A 23,129-nucleotide genomic window follows, 5' to 3' on the forward strand; every position below is an offset into this window, starting at 1 on the left:
AGCTTCTGAGAGGAACGAACGGTGAGGTTAGTATGTAATATTCATTTGCAGCTACATCATGTGTTTATTTTAAATAATTTTACTCACTTCAGGTTCCCTTTAAAGGGGTTCTGTGGGCCATTTTAAAAAAAACAAAAACTGACACTTACCTAGGGCTTCTACCGGCCCCCTGCAGATAACCTGTCCCGCGCCGTCACTTAAGAATGAAGATGAATGCAACTGCAATGTTTTCTCGTACTGCGCCTGCGCAGGAAGCTCCCAGAGACTTGAGTGGGAGCACATTCGTCTAATTAGACAAAACTGTGTGCTCAGCAAGCAGTTGCCAGGCAGCAGTGAGCAGTTGCGCAAAAGGTGGATCAGCGCAACACCAGGGCGCCTCCGAACGGCCTCCAGAGATGCGCTGAGCCCCCCCAGGAACTACAAACGCACCTTGAACCCAAACAGAAGCTCTTCATATACACCAAAAGCATGGCTGTTAAGTGGGAGCAGCTGACCAAAAACGAATTAAATTAGTACATAGCAAGGAAATGAGCAGCGCTACTTAAAAACAGACTAGTGCCTACCTGCAAAAGAGTGCAAGCCCCACTTGTGGGGTCGAATACACACCGAGCATACACATGACCTGTCTACCACTGGACTGGAGGATGTTGGTTTCCTGTAACAGCTTGCATGCAACCTATTAAGTACTCGTCCCTCCCACTGCGAAGAAGCAGTGAGCAGTTACCAGGCAGCAGCAAGCAACTGCTTGACAGTCTTCTCACTTCCTTTCAACTGCTCGTGGAAAAAAGAGCCCTAAAGGTGGCCACACAGCTAGCGATTTTGCTTCAATCGACAAAGCGATCAACTTTATTGGGCGATTGAGGTCAGTATGGTTCAACAGTCGATCAACTAGAGGCTCGCACACTAGTGATATTCTATTGGAGTCTCCTTCACTAATCTGACAGGGTTGTGCCTCCATGCTCTGAATGCTAAAACTGATATAGTGTCAAATGACATGTGAACAGTAGCCGATTCCTGTTTGATCGACCAATATTTTCCATCCTGCTCAACTGACGAAGTTAGTCTATTCAGCATGATATCAGCCATTTTCATCGACTGGGCATACTGGAGCACACTCAATTCGATAAAATGATTGAATTGAATGGTTAATCGTACAGCCAAAGAAGTATGACTGTGTTAAAGGACACCCGAGGCGAAGGTAAAATAATGAAAAACGATTGTATCGATCTACCTTCTCCTAAAAATGACTTCAGATATTCCACAGTTTTATTTTATGTTTAAATATACTTTTTAGGTTTTAACTGTTTTATTGTTTTTGCTCAATGGCACATTCATTGAAGTATGCCAGAGCTAAAATCTATGAACAATTGACCTTTTTATCTCTTTCCTGCTCTCAGAAGCCATTTTCTGCTAGGAAAGTGTTTTATAGTTGGAATTTCTTATCAGTGAGGGTCACACTGTAGTCACTTCCTGTCTGAGTCAGGACTGAGTCAACCACTTACATACCTGATATTTTTATATAGTTATTAGTGTGTCTGGCACTGTACATACCCATGTCTATCTCATGTTACACATCACTTCAGGTATCCTTTAACGCTTCTCTTTACTGCTAACACTAAACTGATGATAAAGCACTTTTCTATGGGCAACCTTTGCATCAGATCAAGAAAAAAAAATTGAATAAGGATTCTGCCCAGCTGCTGTGCATAACTATTACTCCAAAACACAGGTAACTGTTCATTCTTTGCAACATGTATTGAGCACAGGTTTGCTTTAAAGCAGGCCTAAACTGAAATCCTAAAATGTCATTATGTCCACGCCTCAGCCAATCGTTCACCAATTCATAACCAAGTGTTTTGTCCTTGATACAGTCAGAGGCCTAGTGAATAGCACCATATTGTGGATGGTACTTGTAGCTGCCCACGCTCCAGCCCCTCCATCCTCCTTGTCCCAGCAAAGAGTAAAGTCAGGTGTGCCAACCCCCAAAAAAAAAAAAAAGTTTTCCATATGTCGCCTCTCAAGCCCATCAGGGCAGGCTCTAGAAGCCATATGCAGTGAAACCTATAGACACCAGGGGCCATATGCAATTCACTTTTTCTCCCTAGGTTTTCTCCTAGGGTATAATTTTTCATCTTCTATTTAAAATAACTGTCCAGTACTTTTCAACTGAAAAAGTACCAAAAACTAGTTGAAAAAGTACTATCAAAATTATTTTGAATATTTTCTTGCTTTCTGGTGGCTTAAAGGGCATTTTGTTGACAAGTTTGCAAAAAATCACTTAGGTGAAGACTCAGGAGAAAAAGTTAATTGCATATGACCCCAGGTTCCAGTAGACAATGTTTTAGTTACACTTTAGCGCATGCGCCAGGGCTGGATTTACCATAAGGCACGTGCCCTACAGGGGCCGGATGATGGAAAGGCGGCTCACTCCCCTCCCTGAGCGCCTTCCTCCCTCCCTCCCATGCAGAACCCTGATGGTTACTCACCCTGCTCTTGGCATTCCAATGACAAAATCTCCCTTCAGTCAGGGTTAACTCTAGTTAGTTACTTAATACCGAGGTTCCTCTAGCTACCTAATAATTGAGGGCACCTCTAGCTACTTAGCATAGCCAGGAGTACCCTCAATATTAACGGGCACATGTAGCTACCTATGATGGGCAAGGGAAGTAAGGGAAGAAGGCCAGCACACTTGTGGTGCAGTTTGGTAGGGGTTGGTAGGTTAATGGAGGGCAAAGTCTAAGGTGCCAGAACATCCGTGCATATAGGCTACTGTGAGGTAAATCCGGGCTTGGCGCGCGCACACATGCTTTATAGAATAAGAACCTTTTCTAAAGTGGTCATGTGACTGCCACTCTATACTCATGCTAAGACTATCCCATAACTAGAACTGGGCTCCACACAACTTGGGTTAACTACACAGCACCTCCCATACCTTGCACGGCCTCAAACAACTGATCTAAGTACAGTATTGATAAATACAAATAGTTTACAGTGGGAAAATCCTCCTAGAGTCATAATAACCTATTTTTTTATTCAAGCCAAACAAAATAGCAATTTATAGCTGTACTCTTTTCTTGTGTGTATTAAATACATTTTACACCAGATGGATTTCCCCAATGCAGACGGTTTGCATTGCCTGTATTGCTCCATTCCAATGTTTAGGCAAGGATTGTAGCTGTGCAAGCTTCCAGCACTACTTTTGCTAGAAGTATTAGAACATAGGTAATACTGAAAAAAGCCCACCAAAGAGCCAGAAAAAAAATGTATCTTTGGGGAGAAAATGTAATATTCATATCACCAAGAAGGCTCCCTCTGGTATTTTGTCCTCTTTGTTCCTAAGTAACTTGTCCACTGAAGAGAGATGATATGACTATAGTAGCCAATAAACTACATTTTCAGGTCCTGGGACTGGCAAGTGGGCAGCAGCCCTTTCTATTAAAACCTCCCCTATACCTGATGAGAACTGGGGGGGGGGGGGATCTACACTGGGGTCACAGAGGTGTTCAGGACAAAGGACTTGTCAAGGGAACAGAGGGAGCCTTCCTGGGTATGCATGTCATTTTCTGCCAAGCTTTCTCTGTTCACTTCAGCTTGCTGGTTCTACACAGGGAGAAATCATTCTGTAACAGTTTATAGCACAATAGGAGCAGATTGGGAACTGCGCTTTTACTCTACAAGTTTCTTCCTCCATGTGTGATTTGCATTGAGACAGGATGATTTACTTACAAGTAGAATTAGCAGGCTTAGGTGGGCAGAGAAACCCAGGCTACAGTTAATATCCCATCAGCAGAGCCAACCAATTTTTTCTTTCAAAACCACAATAGCAAATCCTAGTTTTATTTCTGCTTTTGCTGTGTTTATCTTTTTCTTACTAACTATAAGAACTTCTGAACCCACACTGCCAACGCAAGTCTTACTTATTCCTCAAACGGATCTTCAAAAAGAACGAAATCTAAAAACTGATTTTAATTCAAAAGACACCCCAGACATTGCATGACAGTAAAAGAGGTCAGAATATCTTCTGCTTAATTGGGGGGGGGGGGGGGGAGGGGGGGGCCATGAAAAGGTCACCTTCCCAAAATCACTCACATTTCACATTTCAGGGTTTTGGTGAGATACTAGAGAACTGAAGCTGAGGTGTACAGAGAGGATATGAAAGTGGCTATTGATGACCTCACTCTTAGTAATGGTTAGCTGCCTAGGTGTCATGATTTTGGTACTTTCTGGAATAGCAAGAAGCCAAATTACTCTCTTCATCTAAGATCCCCAAGGCTGGAAATCGCTGGGGACTTACCTGATCATCATAGTTGGGATCTTTGACATCAACTTCTTCTACATCATACACTTGGCCTGGTGGGCCCCATACTCCCTTTCCACCAGCTCCGCCTAAACAGACCAGAAGATTGTCACAATAACTTTGAGGCATTTAGAGGGTATGACTGTAAATTTAATAGCAGCAGGTGTATAGTAAACCAGCGCTGGATTTACACATGTCTTAACAAGAACGTAAAGGAATTAGTTAACTGTCTGTAATGGATTTATGCAGCATATCTTTTCTTAAAGTGTACCTGAGCCGAAGCTTGGGTAAAAAATGAGATAGTTACCTCATGAGATTGGTGACAAGGCATTGTCACCAGTCATATTATGGCTGCGCGCCTCCTCTTCAATCAGCGTGGCTACGCAATAGCCGTATGAGCATTCCTGCACATGCGCAATAAGCCGGAGCCGCTTGTGTACGAGTGCCACTGTGCTTGCAAGGCTACTGCACGGCCGCGCATGTATCTGACATGGACAAGAGAGGGCATCAGAGCATGGAGGGAAGCCTCAATAGAATCCCGAGGCTTCCCTGTTTAGGTAAATATCTCATTCTAAACCCGAGCTTTGGAGGAGGTTAAAGGGAACCCGAGCCAGAGTCAGGCTTGGGATGGAAATCTGCAGCTCAGAGCGGTAAGCCCATGTCTGAGTGAGTTAATATGCAGAACTCTCTGTGGTATGTTTTTTTTCTTATTTTTAGGGTCTAAAAGCTTGTGAACAAAAATTACATGGCTTTTAGCCCCTAAATCTGGAAATAGAGCGCCAGGAAGGTTAAAGAAAGCAATACTGTACAGGCAATTTGTGAAGGAATAACATATTGCTTTCTCATATTATAGGTTCTAAGTCTCAAAACACTTTGGACCCGGTTGCACTAGAGCCGGATCCAGCCCAAATCTGCAGGGTTTCACCGCGGGCGACTCAGGCAGTGAAATGCTGCCTATCCCTTCTATGCTCTGCCATCCGAATCACTATTCTGCAGTTTCCTGCAGCATGCACCTGAATCCCTATAGCCGTGCATGTCACGGCTAAGTCAATCAGATGCGTACTCGCATCACTACAAATGCCGGCGTGCGTTCTGCAAGAGGCACACCGACTAAGTGGAAACCGGTCCTTACTATTCCAGACCCCTGGGTACTAACCACACCAAGGTTGTGGAACTCACATCACTACAGGAGAACCTACTACCAACATAACCAGTGAGCACTTATACATTGCATCTCTCTCTCTCTCTCTCTCTCTCTCTCTCTCTCTCTCTCTCTCGCTCTCTCTCGCTCTCTCTCGCTCTCTCTCGCTCTCTCTCGCTCTCTCTCGCTCTCTCTCGCTCTCTCTCGCTCTCTCTCGCTCTCTCTCGCTCTCTCTCGCGCTCTCTCGCGCTCTCTCGCTCTCTCGCTCTCTCGCTCTCTCGCTCTCTCGCTCTCTCGCTCTCTCGCTCTCTCGCTCTCTCGCTCTCTCGCTCTCTCGCTCTCTCGCTCTCTCGCTCTCTCTCTCTCTCTCTCTCTCTCGCTCTCTCTCTCTCGCTCTCTCTCTCTCGCTCTCTCTCTCTCGCTCTCTCTCTCTCGCTCTCTCTCTCTCTCGCTCTCTCTCTCTCGCTCTCTCTCTCTCGCTCTCTCTCTCTCGCTCTCTCTCTCTCGCTCTCTCTCTCTCGCTCTCTCTCTCTCGCTCTCTCTCGCTCTGAAATGACTCCCTGAAAGCTTGACCCTGTTCTGATCTCTATAGACAAGCTTCTGTTCAGAGATAACCCTTTAGTGCCTGCAGCAACGCATTTCTTTATCAATGCAGACAGGATTGTGTTGTAAAACAGCATAGATGACAGCCCTCATGGCTCCAAAGCAGCAGACTGTACAAAACAAATAAAGGAAGAGTGAGGCACGGTGGCATAGGGTACAGCACTCCCGCCTTGCAACGCTGGGTCCCCAGTTCCAATCCCAAACACTATCTGCATGGAGTTTGTATCTTATCCCCATGTCTGCATGCGTTTACGCCCACATCCCAAAAACATAAAGAAGTTAATTAACTCCCTCCTTAAAATGGCCCCAGACAAAAAAAAAAAAGACATAGGACTATGGTAGGGATTAGATTGTGAGCACCTCTGAGGGACAAGTTTGTGTACAGGCTTGAGTTTAAATGTACGTCAGGAATTTCTAGTGTTCCTACTGTCCTAAAGAAGTGAACCAACTTTCTGAAGGTGACCATTATCTGTCTTGGGTTGTCACTCAAGCTATTTGTGCCTCTTCAGATTACTTTTTTCAAAGTCTCAGACACACCTGTAAACCATTTGCTTGAGAGAGAGAGGCAGAGCATAGGGCAGAGCACACAGACAGCTGAGCAGCAGGTTTCTACAGAGAAAGGTCACACACACAACTTTTTTTTTTTTTTTTTTTTTTTTTTTACAATTTTAGCAATACTGCAGGACACTACTGGGCCCAGTTCCCAGGCATGAATCAGAATGTTGATTGAAGAGAAATTCTAAATATTCTTCAAAAAGTCAGGCAAGCTGACATTGTTCATAATAACAAAAATATCTCATCATTGATCGGTGCTTCATTTTTGGGAGTTTCAGCTGCATGCAAGTGTCAGTACACTAACCATTAGTGTTGGTGCTCGAATTTGGGTTATTGAAATTTGGAAAGCTGAAGTCAGCCCTCACTACACTTCAGCACCCAGAAATGCAGACAGGTTTGGGGGAGTTAAGTTATTTACACTTCTTTAAAGAGCAAATAACTGAACTCCCCCTGACCCTGTCCACGTCTGGGTGCTAAAGTGTAGTGACAGGCTAATGAAGGTTGCCGAATTTTAATAACCCCAACACCAACACTACTAATTATTAAAGGACAACAGAAGTGAGAGGTATATGGAGGCTACCATATTGGTTTCCTTTTAAGCAATACCAGTTGCTTGGCTGTCCTGCTGATCATCTGCCTCTAATACTTTTAGCCATAGACCCCAATAAGCATGCAACAGATCAGGCGTTTCTGACATGCTTGATTCTGGTGTGATTCAGACACTGCTGTAGACAAATAGACCAGCAGGGAAGCCAGGCAACTGGTATTGCTTAAAAGGAAATAAATATGGCAGCCTCCATATACCTCTCACTTCAGTTGTACTTTAAAGCAAACCTGTGAGGAGAAAAAGTTTCTAAGTTAGATACCATATTTTGGTCATTTAATTTTTAATACACACTTTTTCTACCTCAAAAAGGGGAGAAAATAGTCCTGCATCCTATGCGCCAAATAAAGAGAGTCATTAAAGGATAACTGTAGCGAGAGGTATATGGAGGCTGCCATATTTGTTTTAATTTAAGCAATACCTATCAGTGTTGCCAACTCATTCCTTTAATTACTGGCACATCTAAGGCCACATACACACATCAGACTATAGTCTTTTGAAAATGAAAGATCACAGACCAATTTTACCCCCTTCCATGTAGTATGAGAGCCATACCTACACAGTCTATTCTATGGAGCTGAACTCCCCATCCGAAAAAAATCTTTGCAAGATGCTGCACACACAGATGCTGTACAGACACAAAAGATCAGTATCTGCAAAAGATCTGTTCCTGCCAAAGATCCGTTCCTGCAAATTGCATTCATAGTCTATGAGATCTGCAGATCATCATACACACCTTGTTTAACTGACATTCATCTGCAGATCAGACAATCATCTGCAGATCTGAAAATCCATCCTGGTGGATCTTTCATACTACATGGAAGGGGGTAAAATTGGTCTGTGATCTTTCATTTTCCAAAGACTATGGTCTGATGTGTGTATGAGCCTTAAGTTTATACAGGTTCTGGGGCTATTTGCACATAATCAGTGTCTTAACTGCGTCTAAATAGCCACAAAACCTGTATAATTCATATGCGTCAGTAATTAATCACTTCCCGACAGCCGCATGTACAAATGGCGGCCGGGAAGTGGACCCCGCAAGAACCGCCGCATGTACAAATGGCGGCGGCCCTTGTACAGGCACGGGCGGAGCGATCGCGTCATTCGTAACGTGATCCTCCGCCGGGGACTGGCTCCGCCCCCCTCGTGCTGTAACCCGCTGGCCGTTCGGAAGCGCCGGTGGGTTACTAGCACCCGGATCGCCGCATACAAAGTGTATAATACACTTTGTAATGTATACAAAGTGTATTATACAGGCTGCCTCCTGCCCTGGTGGTCCCAGTGTCCGAGGGACCACCAGGGCAGGCTGCAGCCACCCTAGAATGCACCGAAGCACACCGATTCCCCCCCCCCCACCCCCCGATCGCCCACAGCACCCCTCAGACCCCCCCTGCCCACCCCCCAGACCACTGTTTGCACCCAATCACCCCCTAATCACCCATCAATCACTCCCTGTCACTATCTGTCAACGCTATTTTTGTTTATGCCCTAAACTGCCCCCTGCTCCCTCCTGATCACCCTCCCACCCCTCAGATTCTCCCCAGACCCACCCCCCGTGTACTGTATGCATCTATCCCCCTGATCACCTGTCAATGACTCATCAATCACCCCCTGTCACTGCCACCCATCAATCACCCCCTGTCACTGCCACCCATCAATCAGCCCATAACCTGCCCCTTGCGGGCAATCTGATCACCCACCCACACCAATAGATCGCCCGCAGATCCGACGTCAGATCACCTCCCAAGTGCATTGTTTACATCTGTTCTCTACCCTAAACACCCACTAATTACCCATCAATCACCCCCTGTCACTGCTACCCATCAGATTAGACCCCTATCTGCCCCTAGGGCACTCAATCACCCACCCACACCCTCAGAACGCCCTCAGACCCCAGCCCTGATCACCTTGCCAGTGCATTGCTTGCATCTATTCCCCCCTCTAATCACACCTTGAGACACCCATCAATCACCTCCTGTCACCCCCCTAGCACTCCTATCCATCAGATCAGGCCCAATACAACCTGTCATCTAAAAGGCCACCCTGCTTATGACCGGTTCCACAAAATTCGCCCCCTCATAGCCCACCTGTCATCAAAATTTGCAGATGCTTATACCCCTGAACAGTCATTTTGAGACATTTGGTTTCCAGACTACTCACGGTTTTGGGCCCGTAAAATGCCAGGGCGGTAAAGGAACCCCACAAGTGACCCCATTTTAGAAAAAAAGACACCCCAAGGTATTCTGTTAGGTGTATGACGAGTTCATAGAAGATTTTATTTTTTGTCAAAAGTTAGCGGAAATTGATTTTTATTGTTTTTTTTTTTTTTTTTCACAAAGTGTCATTTTTCACTAACTTGTGACAAAAAATAAAATCTTCTATGAACTCGCCATACACCTAACGGAATACCTTGGGGTGTCTTCTTTCTAAAATGGGGTCACTTGTGGGGTTCCTATACTGCCCTGGCATTTTAGGGGCCCTAAACCGTGAGGAGTAGTCTAGAAAACAAATGCCTCAAAATGACCTGTGAATAGGACGTTGGGCCCCTTAGCACACCTAGGCTGCAAAAAAAGGTGTCACACATGTGGTACCGCCGTACTCAGGAAAGTAGTATAATGTGTTTTGGGGTGTATTTTTACACATACCCATGCTGGGTGGGAGAAATCTATGTAAATGGACAATTGTATGTAAAAAAAAAAAAAAATCATCAAAATATTGTCATTTAGGGCTGGTGCACACCAAAAACCGCTAGCAGATCCGCAAAATGCTAGCAGATTTTGAAACGCTTTTTCTTATTTTTCTATGGCGTTTTGCTAGCGTTTTGCGGATTGCTGCAGCGGATTTCAGTATAGTACATTTCATATATTGTTACAGTAAAGCTGTTACTGAACAGCTTCTGTAACAAAAACGTCGGCAAAACCGCTCTGAACAGGCGTTTTTCAGAGCGGTTTGCGTTTTTCCTATACTTAACATTGAGGCAGAAACGCATCCACAATCCAAAAAAATGCCTCACCCAGGCATTTTTCGTTTCTGCAAAACGCCTCCCGCTCTGGTGTGCACCACCCCATTGAGATACATTGACTAAGCGGATCCGCAGCCGCAAGCGGCTGCAGAAACGCTGAAAAAGCCGCTCGGTGTGCACCAGCCCTTACAGAGGTATTTCTCCCACCCAGCATGGGTATGTGTAAAAATACACCCCAAAACACATTATACTACTTCTCCCAAGTACGGCAATACCACATGTGTGGCATTTTTTGCAGCCTAACTGCGCTAAAGGGCCCAAAGTCCAATGAGCACCTTTAGGCTTTACAGAGGTGCTTACAATTAGGCACCCCCCAAAATGCCAGGACAGTAAACACCCCACAAATGACCCCATTTTGGAAAGTAGACACTTCAAGGTATTCAGAGAGGGGCATGGTGAGTCCGTGGCAGATTTCATTTTTTTTTTTTGTCGCAAGTTAGAAGAAAGGGAAACTTTTTTTTTTTTTTTTGTCACAAAGTGTCATTTTCCGCTAACTTGTGACAAAAATTAATATCTTCTATGAACTCACTAAGCCTCTCAGTGAATACTTTGGGATGTCTTCTTTCCAAAATGGGGTCATTTGGGGGGTATTTATACTATCCTGGAATTCTAGCCCCTCATGAAACATGTCAGGTGCTCAGAAAAGTCAGAGATGCTTGAAAAAAAATGGGAAAATTCACTTTTTGCACCATAGTTTGTAATGCTATATCTTTTACCCAAACCAATAAATATAGGCTGAATGTTTTTTTTTTTTTTATCAAAAACATGTTTGTCCACATTTTTCGTGCTGCATGTATACAGAAATTTTACTTTATTTGAAAAATGTCAGCACAGAAAGTTAAAAAAAAAAAAATTTTTTGACAAAATTCATGTCTTTTTTGATGAATATAATAAAAAGTAAAAATTGCAGCAGCAATCAAATCGCACCAAAAGAAAGCTTTATTAGTGACAAGAAAAGGAGCCAAAATTCATTTAGGTGGTAGGTTGTATGACCGAGCAATAAACCGTGAAAGCTGCAGTGGTCTGAATGGAAAAAAAGGTTTTGGTAGTTTACATCCTAACTACAGTATATTCACGTCATAGCAAGTGGCTCCTGAAAGCCACCTGACGTGAATATAAGTCACTTTGATTCAATGAGCACAGCGGGCGTGCTAGCACGCTCCTGGGCTCATTAACCCCCCTCCCCCTAACTACTCTATACCGGCATCCCTGCCAGGGGGTTCGATCTCCCCTCCACCTGCCCGATCCCTTGTAATTACCCCCCTCCCTCCCCTCTCCATGCTGCGATTGGGCAGGGCAGGATTAAAATGTAGCAATCTTTACCTGAACTTGTTCCTGCGGCGATCGCGTTCCCCTCCCTGAAGTTCCGCTGTCAGCCTCACTATGCTGAATGAATCGTGTCCCGGCTTGATGACGTCATCAAGCCGGGACCCGATCCGGGCAGCATAGCAAGGCTGACAGCGGTACTGCAGGGAGAGGAACGCGATCGCCGGTGAAACAAGGTCAGGTGAGAGATTGTGCCTTCTAACGCTTCCTTGCGCCTATCTCTGCGGGGGGGGGGGGGGGACACCTGGCATGTGGGTGGTATTTTAAAGGGCCACACACCTGGTTATCCCCGGGGCACACAATTTGCAATCCATCGTGGAGGGATACAGGGGCATACACCCGGCTACCTGGGGGGGGGGGGGGGGGGGGGGAATTAAAAACCACACCTGCCCAACTATGGGGGGGGGGGGTATACAGAGGCACATCTGGCTAACTAGGGGTGGTGGGATACAAAAGAGCCACATAATTGCAGGTAAAGCCAGGGATACAAAATGGGAAAAGCACCTTTATTTTCAAATCATATATTGTCGCCATACATTGTACTAGGATTATAATTTATAAATATATGGGTATATTATAAATATATGGGTTAAATCTACAGTAGCTCTTATTTTAAAACTATAATAGCTTAAAACTGAGAAATAATAACTTTACATTTTTCTCCCGTTATTCCCTTTAAAATGCTTATAAAGTAAAATAATTCTTAGCAAAAAGTATCACCCAAAGAAAGCCTAATTGGCGGCAAAAAAAAATAACTTTATCAATACTTATCACACATAAATGATCTATACCTTATTGGCTAATGAACGTGAGGAGTGTGAAATGCAGAAAATTGCTCTGGTTTTTAAGGAGGAATAACCCAGGGACGCGAAGTGGTTAAGGGGGGGTAAAGCCCACGGTCCTCAAGTGGTTAAAGGGATGAGTTGGCAACACTGATACCAGTTGCCTGACTATCCTGCTATTCCTCTGCCTCTAGTACTTTTAGCCAGAGGCGCTGAACAAGCATGCAGCAGATCAGGGGATTCTGACAATTTTGACAGATGACAAGATTAGCTGCATGCTTGTTTCTGGTGTGATTCAGACACTACTGCAGCCAAATAGACCAGCAGGGCTGCCAGGTAACTGATATTGCTTGAAAGGAAATAAATATGGCAGCCTCCATATACCTCTCACTACAGTTCTCCTTTAACCTGTGAACGGCAATACAAACCACCGACCCCCGCCAGGAACTCTCTGCAATGTCCCCATGTGTCCCCTCCACTACCCCTTGTGACCCCTCCACTCATATAGTTACAAGCAGCGGCAGCACCAGCCCACCTGATCCATCAGCAATTACAGACCTCTCCTGCACTGCTCCCCTAGTGCCAGCTTCTGATCGTGTCATCAGCAGAAGATGACGCTAGAGGAGCAGGAGAGGAGAGGTCTGATCACCGCTGAAGCCGAAGGATCAGGTGAGCCGGTGCTGAGCTGCTTGTAGAAGACACAAGGGGCCGAAGGACACACATGGGAGACACATTAACTGGGGGGAGAATATCTGCAAGACACTCCCAAAATATGGACGCACCAGGTTTAGTATATTTTTTCCGCCCTACCTAGGTACTGGGAAGTCTCTGGAGCCTCCAGAGACTTTCCAGGTTCTCCCTGCCATTTACAAGCTTGTGCCCTCTACAGATTGCGATATTGTTCAGCCAAGGCATGCTCATCACTGAGTGGGTGCAGACAATTCCCTTTTGCTCTAATCTAGTACAGGTTCACCAAAAAAAAAAAAAAAAAAAAAAAAAAGGAGGCGGCCCCTTTATTGGTCCGGTGCAGTATTTTTACCACACCCTACCGAATCCCAATGAAAGTCTATGGGGCCGTTCATACAGACATGGTGTGGCTCGATACGACTGAAGTGACGGTTTCGCCGGCGCAAGGACAGATTTACGATACCACGTGGTTCTGCGTGCATAGGCAAAAGCGTAGGCAAAAGCGTATTTTTGCAATAGGTTTCCGTGTAGTTCGTATTTCCAAAACAGGGAGTGCAAGCTAGCATCACTTCCTGTTTGGCTGTCAGCCAGAAGGGATTACTGCATATTAACGCATTAATCCTCGAAGGTCTGTTTTTGGCAATGTGGCCCTGCCACCAATCTTCAGTGTGAAACCGGCCTGAGGCTAAATTCCTGGCTGTAAGAAAATGTTGCAAAAGGGACTCCGCCTTTTACACATTCTGAGCACTACTTTGAGCTCTGTGGAATAGTAAAATCTTAACAAACAAACAAAAAAAAAACAAAAAAAAAGTGTAAAATAAAAAAAAAATCCTCAGTACACAGCAGAGTGCTCCACAAACCTTTCTTTGGCAGTCCCCTTCCTTTCCCGCTCCTTGATTTGCGGTCCATGAGCTTTGCTTGGGGACTGGTGGGCAGGACCCCTCGCGAGTTCTCCCCATTATCACTGACTGAGTCTCCTCTTCCAGAGTCCCGGGAAGAATTCTTGCGGAGGCGCCTCTTGGCTTTGGCATTAAGTTTAGCTTCATGAAGGGAAGACACTGGCAGGTTTCCATTCAGCTCATTCTTAATTTGCTCCAATCCACTGCGTTCTTCATCCCCATAAAACAGGGAATCATTGAGGTTATCAGCTTCTGTGGGACAAAAAAAAAAAAACAGTCTGAGGTAATCCACCAGAACTCCGTGCCGAGTGTACCGTAAATAAGGATGAAGTTGTGAATAAGGAAGATGTTATTTACTGGTTGTATATAGCTGCCTGTTCTAGCATCTTGTCAGCATACAGGATTCAAATCTGAGGAAGGCCGTGTAGCTGAAAGCTTGCTATTATTCTTTTGAAAGGAACACCATCGTGAAAAAAAGTAGGCAGTTAATGTGACAAAACCGACAGGTTTTGGGCCAGTCCATCTCCTAATGGGGGATTCCCAGGGTTTACTTTGTTTTCAACAGCATTTCCTGAACAGCAGGCCCGTTTCCACTGCCACTGGTGTTTAAGATGCAAAGCGATTTGCGCATCGCCTTGCATCCCTCCGCAAGTACTTTCCGGTTGTCTTCCATACAACCGGATGCGGCGCCATGCAGCTTCCCTTCGGCGGCTATGGGGACTAGGATGTGTGCTGCGGATAACTGCAGCATGCTATCCATGATTTCCCCCATGTCGCATCGCGCCAGACCACGTAAGTAAATTTGCGTTAATGGTAACTACTCCATTGACGTGAATTAGTTGGTTTCCTTGCGTTTGGAGAAGCGGAGCGGTTTCCGCATAGCAACGCGTCTAGTGGAAACGGGCCCTTACTGACAAAATAGTGTGCAGGCGAGTAGGGAGGCTGGAAGGTATCTTACTATTTTGTCAGATAAACTGCTGTTCAAACAAAGAAAACCCTAAGAATTCCCCATGAGGAGATGGACTAGCCCAAAACCTGTCAGTGCTGTCAGATTTTAACTGCCTACTTTTTTGCTAAAATGTGTCCTTTAAGTTAGGATGATACTTCCCCCCCTCCCCCCCTCCCAATAGTGGCAAATCAAGCAGGAGATAAGAAGCGCCGGCGGGGACGAGCGGGAATCGATGCGGGCGCACGCGCGGACGCAACGGGAGTCGATCTGGCGGCTAATCGAGCCGCCGGATCGACTCGTGTATGCCCAGCATGAGACACACACACACACACACACACACACACCTTATGGGATAGGATTAACTAAAAATGAATGAGTGAGTGAATGTAACTTGTATCATCCCCAATCAAGCCCTTTGTTATGGCTAACATGGTACAATACTACCGATATCTTAAAGGACCGCTGTCACAATAATTGTAAAAATTTTAAATACATGTGAACATATACAAATAAGGAGTGCATTTCTCCCAGAGTAAAAAGGAGCTATAAATAACTTTTCTCCTATGTTGTGGTCACTTACAGTAGGTAGTAGACTGACAGAACTGACAAGTTTTGGGCTAGCCCATCGCCTCATGGGGATTCGCTGGGTTAATAAATAAAATGCTAATAGTCCCCCATGAGGAGATGAAATAGTCCAAAACCTGTCAGTCCTGTCAGATTTCTATTACCTACTGTAAGTGACAGCTACATAGGAGAGAAGTAATTTATGGCTCATTTTACTCTGGAAGAAACATACTTCTTATTTGTATGTGTTTACATGCAATTTAAATGTTGCAATTTTTTGTGTGACTGTGGTCTTTTAAAATCAGGCAAATATGAAAGAACTCCATCTCCTAGAATGGGTTGGGAACCCATCGGTCGTGGCCATGTGACCGCTACATCATGTCTCCACACTTACCACTAGTTCTCTCCCACCTCTGTGCACAGTGAGAAGGTCGTTGCACTTGTATCCCCGCAGGCACGGATATGTAACTACCATACTAAATTTAGCCACTTTCCTGCACTACACTTATATGGGGGGGGGGGGGGGGGGGACATGCTTGCCACTGAGACTAGAGCAGAGGAGGGGGAGAGTGGGGTTTAGAAGCATAAAGGTTGCACAGGGGCACGTAAGCATTGTAGGGGCTTTAACCTCCCTGGCGTTCTATTAAAATCGCCAGGGAGGCTGCGGGAGGGGTTTTTTTTTTTTTATAAATAAAAAACTATTTCATGAAGCCAACTGAAAGTTGGCTGCATGAAAGCCCACTAGAGGGCGCTCCGGAGGCGTTCTTCCGATCGCCTCCGGCGCCCAGAATAAACAAGGAAGGCCGCAATGAGCGGCCTTCCTTGTTTTGCTTCCCTCGTCGCCATAGCGACAAGCGGAGTGACGTCATGGACGTCAGCCGACGTCCTGACGTTAGCCGCTTCCGATCCAGCCCTTAGCGCTGGCCGGAACTATTTGTTCCGGCTGCGTAGGGCTCGGGCGGCTGGGGGGACCCTCTTTCGCCACTGCTCGCGGCGGATCGCCGCAGAGCGGCGGCGATCAGACAGCACACGCGGCTGGCAAAGTGCCGGCTACATGATAGCCGCTGTACAGCGGCATCCCCCCAGCCTCTTCGATCGCCTCCGGCGATCTTTGATCAGGAAATCCCGTTCAAAGAACGGGATTTCCTGAAGGGCTTCCCCCGTCGACATGGCGACTGGGCGGGATGACGTCACCGACATCATGACGTCTAAGGGCATCCCGATCCACCCCTCAGCGCTGCCTGGCACGGCGATCTTGCACAGGGAGCGGCGACCATCGGAATGCACACGCAGCTAGCAAAGTACATGAGGGTGCTTCGTCTCTGGTTCCCTTTAACCTTCCTGGCGGTAAGCCCGAGCAGGAGGATTTCTCAGGCCCTGCTGGGCCGATTTGCAGCCCCCTTTTTTTTTTTTTTTATTATTTATATTTAATTTTTTGCAACACGCAGCTAGCAAAATGCTAGTTGCGTGTTGCAAAAAAAAAAAAAAAAAGGGGGATGCAAATCGGCCCAGCAGGGCCTGAGAAATCCTCCTGCTCGGGCTTACCGCCAGGAAGGTTAAAGGGAACCAGAGACGAAGCACCCTCATGTATTTTAGCATATGTATCAATGGGAACATTAGAGAAAACGCCTACCCTGCTCTCTGTTTCATTATTTACTGTTCAGATTGCTTATCAGCCCTGATAAAATCCCCGACTGAGCATTCAGCCTGGCTTTGCTAAGGAATATTTATAGCTCAGTCTGTGTTCTCTCATGTCTTTTCATGCCCAAGCCTGCCCCCTGCTGGCTCTGCTCAGGAATCATTATAGCCGAGTCATTATAGCAAAGCCAGACTGAATGCTCAGTCGGGGATTTTATCTGGGCTGATAAGAAGCAATCTGAACAGTAAATAATGAAAGAGAGCAGGGCAGGCGTTTTCTGTAATGTTCCCATTGATATATATGATAAAATACATGAGGATGCTTCGTCTCTGGTTCACTTTAAGTGCTGCATAGGAGTGCAAGAATGCATTGGGAGGACCATATTACTGGCACAAGCACATATATACAGATTGGAGGAGAGGGACCAATAATAGCCATAACCTTATTCTTACTGAACACACCCACAGCAACTTTGTCATCTTTCAGCAGTACTCACTATGTTCCAATATGACCCATACAAGGGTTGCAAAAGACACCTAAAGTGAGAGGAATATGGAGGCTGACATGCTTATCTCCTTTTAAACAATGCTCATTGCCTGGCTGTCTTGCTGATCCTCTCCCTCTAAAACTTTTAGCCAAACACGAGGAACAAGCATGCAGATCAGGTGCTCTGACTGGATTTGCAGCATGCTTGTTCAGGTGTGCGATTCAGACACTACTGAAACTAGAGAGATCAGCAGGACTGCCAGGAAACAGGTATTCTTTAAAATATAAAAAAAAAAAAAAAATGACAGCCCGCACATCCCTCTCACCTCAAGTTCCCTTTAAAGAAACTTAAAATGTACAGTCCAGGTTTGCTAAATTACTCATGTTCTCCAACTTCCACAGAAATCAATTCAAAGTAGGTGGAAAATTCCACAGATGGAGATGTCTAACCTTCAGTCTGTGTAAGCCTTAAAAACAAAACAAAGAAGTTCAGCTGGAATAACACGCTCACTGGTCCGGTACTGGAAATAGAGGAGCCTGTGCCATGCTTTTATGGCTTTGTCCTGAGATAAACAACTTAGAAAAAAGGTTTATTTATATCACTAAAGTACACAAGAGTCTTAGATAGGCACACACCCACATACACCCCTCAGTGACAGGACCAGCACCAGGAAGGGTCTGACTGAAGAAACTTCCATTTGCTATCCTAGCACATGACTGAACGTCGGCATCAAATTAAAGGAAGCCTTATGTGAGAGTGATATGGAAGCTGCCATATTTATTTTAAAGGGAACCTTAACAGAGAGATATGGATATTTCCCTTTAAACAATACCAGTTGCCTGGAATCCAGCTAATCTCTTTGGCTACAGCAGTGGCTGGATTACACACCTGAAACAAGCATGCAGCTAATCCACCACTTCTTCACCACTGCATTGAAGGGGCCACTGCAGTGAGAAAACAGTTTTCTCTACACTGCCATAGCAAACCAAGTGCTAAGCGGTTTTAAAAAACGCTAGCGGTTTGCGGTGAGCGGGAATCGCGCAATTAAAAACAAAATAAAAATGGCAGCCTACTTCGCTTAATGTTCAGGTTCAGGCTGCACACCTGAGGTTTGCGATATGAGCTCCGTATAAATTAGGAATCATATGACCTTGCGCCACTGTGCAGTGAAAGCGTCATATTCATAGGCCCTCCGGCCCCCCGCTAGCGATATACTCCCTGCTGGGTGGGAGGTTTGTCACTGTGGATCGTCAGTCCACGTATGCATACAGCTTTGCACATCGACTTGCATTACTGCATAATTCGTGCAGTAGGGAAGCATCATGCAGTAACACGCTGCAGCCTTTGCTTCAGTATTGCGGAGATTTGCAGACTTCCGGCGGACAGCATTGCATCGTGTGAAGTGTGCAAGTCCCCATAGACTTGCATGGCCCTTGCGGCAAGTAAGCAGCACGGAAGAGTAACGCAGGGCGACACAGCGTGCAAGGGGCCTTAACCTGCTGGGCGTTCCAATTCCCGCGGCCATGGGAAGGTTTTTTTTACGCACGATTTTTTTTTTTTAATGACATGTAGCTAGCCTAGCGCTAGCTACATGATTCTCCCCGGTCAGCTCCTTCCCTCCCACCCTTCTGATCGCCGCCGGCGATCACGCCCATAAGGAAATCCCGTTCTGAACGAGATTTCCTTAAGGGCTTCCCCCGTCGCCATGGCGACGAACGGAGTGACGTCATGGACGTCGTGACGTCACAGGGACTCCCGATCCACCCCAAAGTGCAGCCTGGCGGCGATTGGCCAGGCTGCGCACGGGGTCTGCGGGGGGGGGGGGGGCCTCTTTCGCGGCGGCGATCGGGTAGGACAAGCAGCAAGCAAAGTGCTTGCTGCGTGTTAAAAAAAATATATATATTCAAAACATCCCAGCGGGGCCTGAGCGGTGCCCTCTAGCGTCTCTGGACGTGCCCTCTCTGCACTCTAAGATGGCAAGGAAAACAGCTGGTGTTCTTGCCGGCCCGCAGACCGCGACCCGATGGCCGCGGAGAGCGAGACCAGCATCCCCATGTCCTCCGTATCCCGCCTCAGCAGAAAGAGGAGCTCGGAGGTGAGCAGAGTGAGAGCAGAGTGAGCAGAAGGAGAAAAAGTCCGGAGCCCTGTGGCCGCGGCGTCCGAGTCCGGCGCCACCTCTGATAAAAGCACATTTGAGGTCTGTGGAACCTTTAGCCGATTTTTATGTCACAAGCTACAGAGTTCAAACCAAGATACATACAAGCTTGCATTATAAATCAGAAAGATAGAAGTACAGTATACTTTTTCATTATAAGCAAGCACCCTAAACAACTGAAGATATTGAAACAAGCATGTCAAAGTAAAAATTACCTCACTGGTTGCCCAGCACTTAAGATTACAAATCACACATATGAACACATATACGGTAAACACAGAAACATAATTCTCAATCAAAAAGCAAACAGCAAATTTTTAAACACACGGGCCCATATGCAATTCACTTTTTCACCTGAGTTTTCTGTTAGGTGATAATTTTAAACTTGTCAATAAAATACCCTTTCAGCCACCAGAAAGCAAGAAAATACTCAAAATAATTTTGATAGTACTTTTCCACCTACTTTTTTTCGTTGAAAAGTGCTGAAAAGTTATTTTAAATAGAAGATGAAAAATTATCTCCTAGGAGAAAACTCAGGTGAAAAAGTGAATTGAATTTGGCCCCAGGTGCCCACACAGAAGCAGCCTGCTATTTTTTAAAAATGTGACCTGTCTCGACTCTGCTCTGCGGGCTACCAGAGTCTGGTGCAGAGAGGCCGCCATGCTGCTTCTTGCCCCTCACAGCCGTAATTTGTGCACGCAGAGAGGATAAAGTGTGCAGAGGTGATCGTAGCTGGAGGCGGTGGTGATCGTGACTAAAGATGGTGGCAATCGGGACTGGAGGCGGGGAAGGAGCTGACACCGATCGGGACAAGAGGGGGTGGTGCAAATTGGGGCCGGAGGCGAAAGTGGTGCGGATCCTGGTTGGAGATGGAGGAGCTGGTGCCGATCGGGACTGCTCTGCAGGTTTCCGAAGTCTGGTGCAGGGAGGCCGCCATGCTCTTCTGACCCTCTCACAGCCGTAATGCGTGCATGCAGTGAGAGGGCACCTTGATAGGATAGAGGACGGAGCATTTGGAGGCGATCGTAGCTGGAAGCGGCGGTGATCGTGGATTCAGATGGAGGATCGGGACTGGCAGCAAAGGAGATGCTGATGCCGATCGGGGCAGGAGGCGGCGGAGACGCTGATGCGATCAGGGCTGGAGGCAGAGTAAACGCTGGTGCTGGAGGAGGCCCTGGTGTTGATTGGGGCTGGGGGAGGAAGTGGTGCCAATCCTGGCTGGAGATAGAGAAGGCACTGGGATAGATCAGGGCAGGAGACTGGGGACTCGCAGTGCATGGCCAGATAGGTTGATAGTGCTACCGCTGCGCATTCTGCAATTTGTACTGTAAAATACCGTACATTCGGACTATAAGACGCACTAAGTCTCCCCCCCCCCACTTTTGAGGAAGAAAAAGTGCATCTTATAGTCCTAAAAATACGGTATATAGTTATACACGTTTATCCTCCCTATATTGCACCATTGGGCTCCCGGTCTCTCCTTACTTCTCACCTAGATATTTATGGCCCTTACAAGAGTCACCAAAGGAAAGAAACTCCTATAACTGGTGTGATTCAGACTCTACTGCAGCCAAATAGATCAGCAGGGCTGCCAGGCAACTAGTATGCTTTAAAAGAAAATAAATATGGCAGCCTCCATATACTTCTCACTTAAAGCCATGCATTGCTCCACTGCAAAGAGACACAGAGAGCCAACTGGTGATCCAGAGAACTGATAATAGATACACAGCACAGCTTCAGGAATATCAAAATGACTGCACTCAGCCCAACACGAGAGACTTGTGCAGAACACGGTGTCTCAGGCTGTCAACTTTAAACAAATGAGGCACCTGTAAAACAGCAACCAGCCCAAAATGCCGTGTTCAGCAGAAGTCTGTAGAATTTGCCTCAGTACACAAGGCAGTTCTTCTGGTAATTATTACAGTGTATAGAGCAGACATCTTCTGCAGAGCTTCAGAGGCGCTCACAATCCAATATAGCATAGACAGTTTAATGTCCATAACATGGTCTAAGGCAGCTATGGGCAAAATAGGGCCTGCATACAAAAAACGCTTTTTAATCAGCCGTACAGCTTTTTCATCAGGCTCTTTACCTTGCGAGCAGAGCATAAATTAAGTTACTTACCCACTCTCTGCTTCCATTGGCAATCTCCCTGCAGCTGCATGTACAGCGTCCATCTCCATGGCTACAGTGGCGTCACATGGAGAGAGACATACAGTGGCCATAAAGAGGATGGAGGAGGTGAGTTAATTTATGCTCCGCTTGCAACTCTGCACATGGAGGGGGAAGCACACCTATACTAACACTAGGGGCAAAGCTGGCTAGCTAAACTAGGGAGAAGGCAGCCTAATACTGGGGGCACAACTGGCTGCCTACACTTGGGGGGGGGGGGGGCTACTGATTAATGGAGGCACGCTTAGCTACATATAATGTTGAGGGGGGAGGCCATCTGATGTTGTGAGAACACCTGGCCATCTAAACTAGGGAGGGGGCTGCCTAATACTGGAAGCACAAATGGCTAACTAAAACTAGGGGGGGGGGGGGGGGAGAATACTTATAACTGGGGGCACCCCTGGCTCATCGGCTACCTGAACTGGGGATTAAACTAAAGGTGGCCATACACTCGTTAGATCAGAAATCTATCTGATGATTTATCTGCTGCTAAACTATCTGATGTGTTTAGGAAATTTTTTTTTTTTTTTTTTTTTTTTTTTTTTTTTTTTTTTTTACTAGTAACAGATTTCCAATAGATTTCAGTTTGAAATCTATTGAAAATCGATCTGATGGCATTTTTTTTTTGCCATCAGATTTCCATTAAAGCCAATGCAAACTGATAAGCAATCTCAACAGATCGACCTAGATTTTCCAGCCTGCCAGATCGATTGAAATCGGCCGCAAATCAGTCGTTTGGTCAATCGATTTGCAATTGACCAAATCGATTTTGATCGATCGATCAAAAATCGGCTGAGTGTATGGGCCCCTTAAGACTTGTATGCATTTGGCTTCTAGTACTGGGGAAGAAGCACACCTGCCTATACTTGACTGGTCCCTCTGCCAAAACCCTTTGTGTACCCAGAGTTAAAAAATATGCCGTCCCCAGGCCTTTGAAGAGGGGGGGGGGGGGGTAATTTAACAGTATTCTTGGGATATAGCAGGAAACCAGAACACACAAAAACACAGGGGGAATTTGCAAATTCTGCACAGATACTGTCCTAGCACATATTTAAGCAGGGGACCCTAGAGCTGCAATGCAAGGAGAGCCCTGTTTGGGGGATCTATACTCTGCTAGACTGGCAGAGACTTCCATTATCACAGCCTCAGAATGTCACTTTCCCACTCACTGACACCCCACCACCTACATCCCCTCCTAGCTTCCTCAGGTAGACCGCAGATGGCACCTCTATAATTCGTGTGGAATA

General features: G+C 46.0%; 1 protein-coding gene across 1 annotated transcript in view; it reads right to left on the reverse strand.

Annotated features, from left to right (window-relative positions):
* The window catches only part of PDCD4 (programmed cell death 4), an 81,975-nt gene that overhangs the window by 36,882 nt on the left and 21,964 nt on the right, over window positions 1-23,129 (reverse strand). Inside the window, exons 3-4 of the mRNA XM_068257925.1 lie at window positions 13,878-14,168; window positions 4,295-4,386 (exon numbers count right to left, since the gene is read on the reverse strand). Of these exons, the coding sequence (XP_068114026.1) occupies window positions 4,295-4,386; window positions 13,878-14,168 (383 nt within the window). The remainder of the gene's footprint in view (window positions 1-4,294; window positions 4,387-13,877; window positions 14,169-23,129) is intronic.

Source organism: Hyperolius riggenbachi, chromosome 10, assembly GCF_040937935.1.
Source record: "Hyperolius riggenbachi isolate aHypRig1 chromosome 10, aHypRig1.pri, whole genome shotgun sequence".
Lineage (NCBI taxonomy): Eukaryota > Metazoa > Chordata > Amphibia > Anura > Hyperoliidae > Hyperolius > Hyperolius riggenbachi.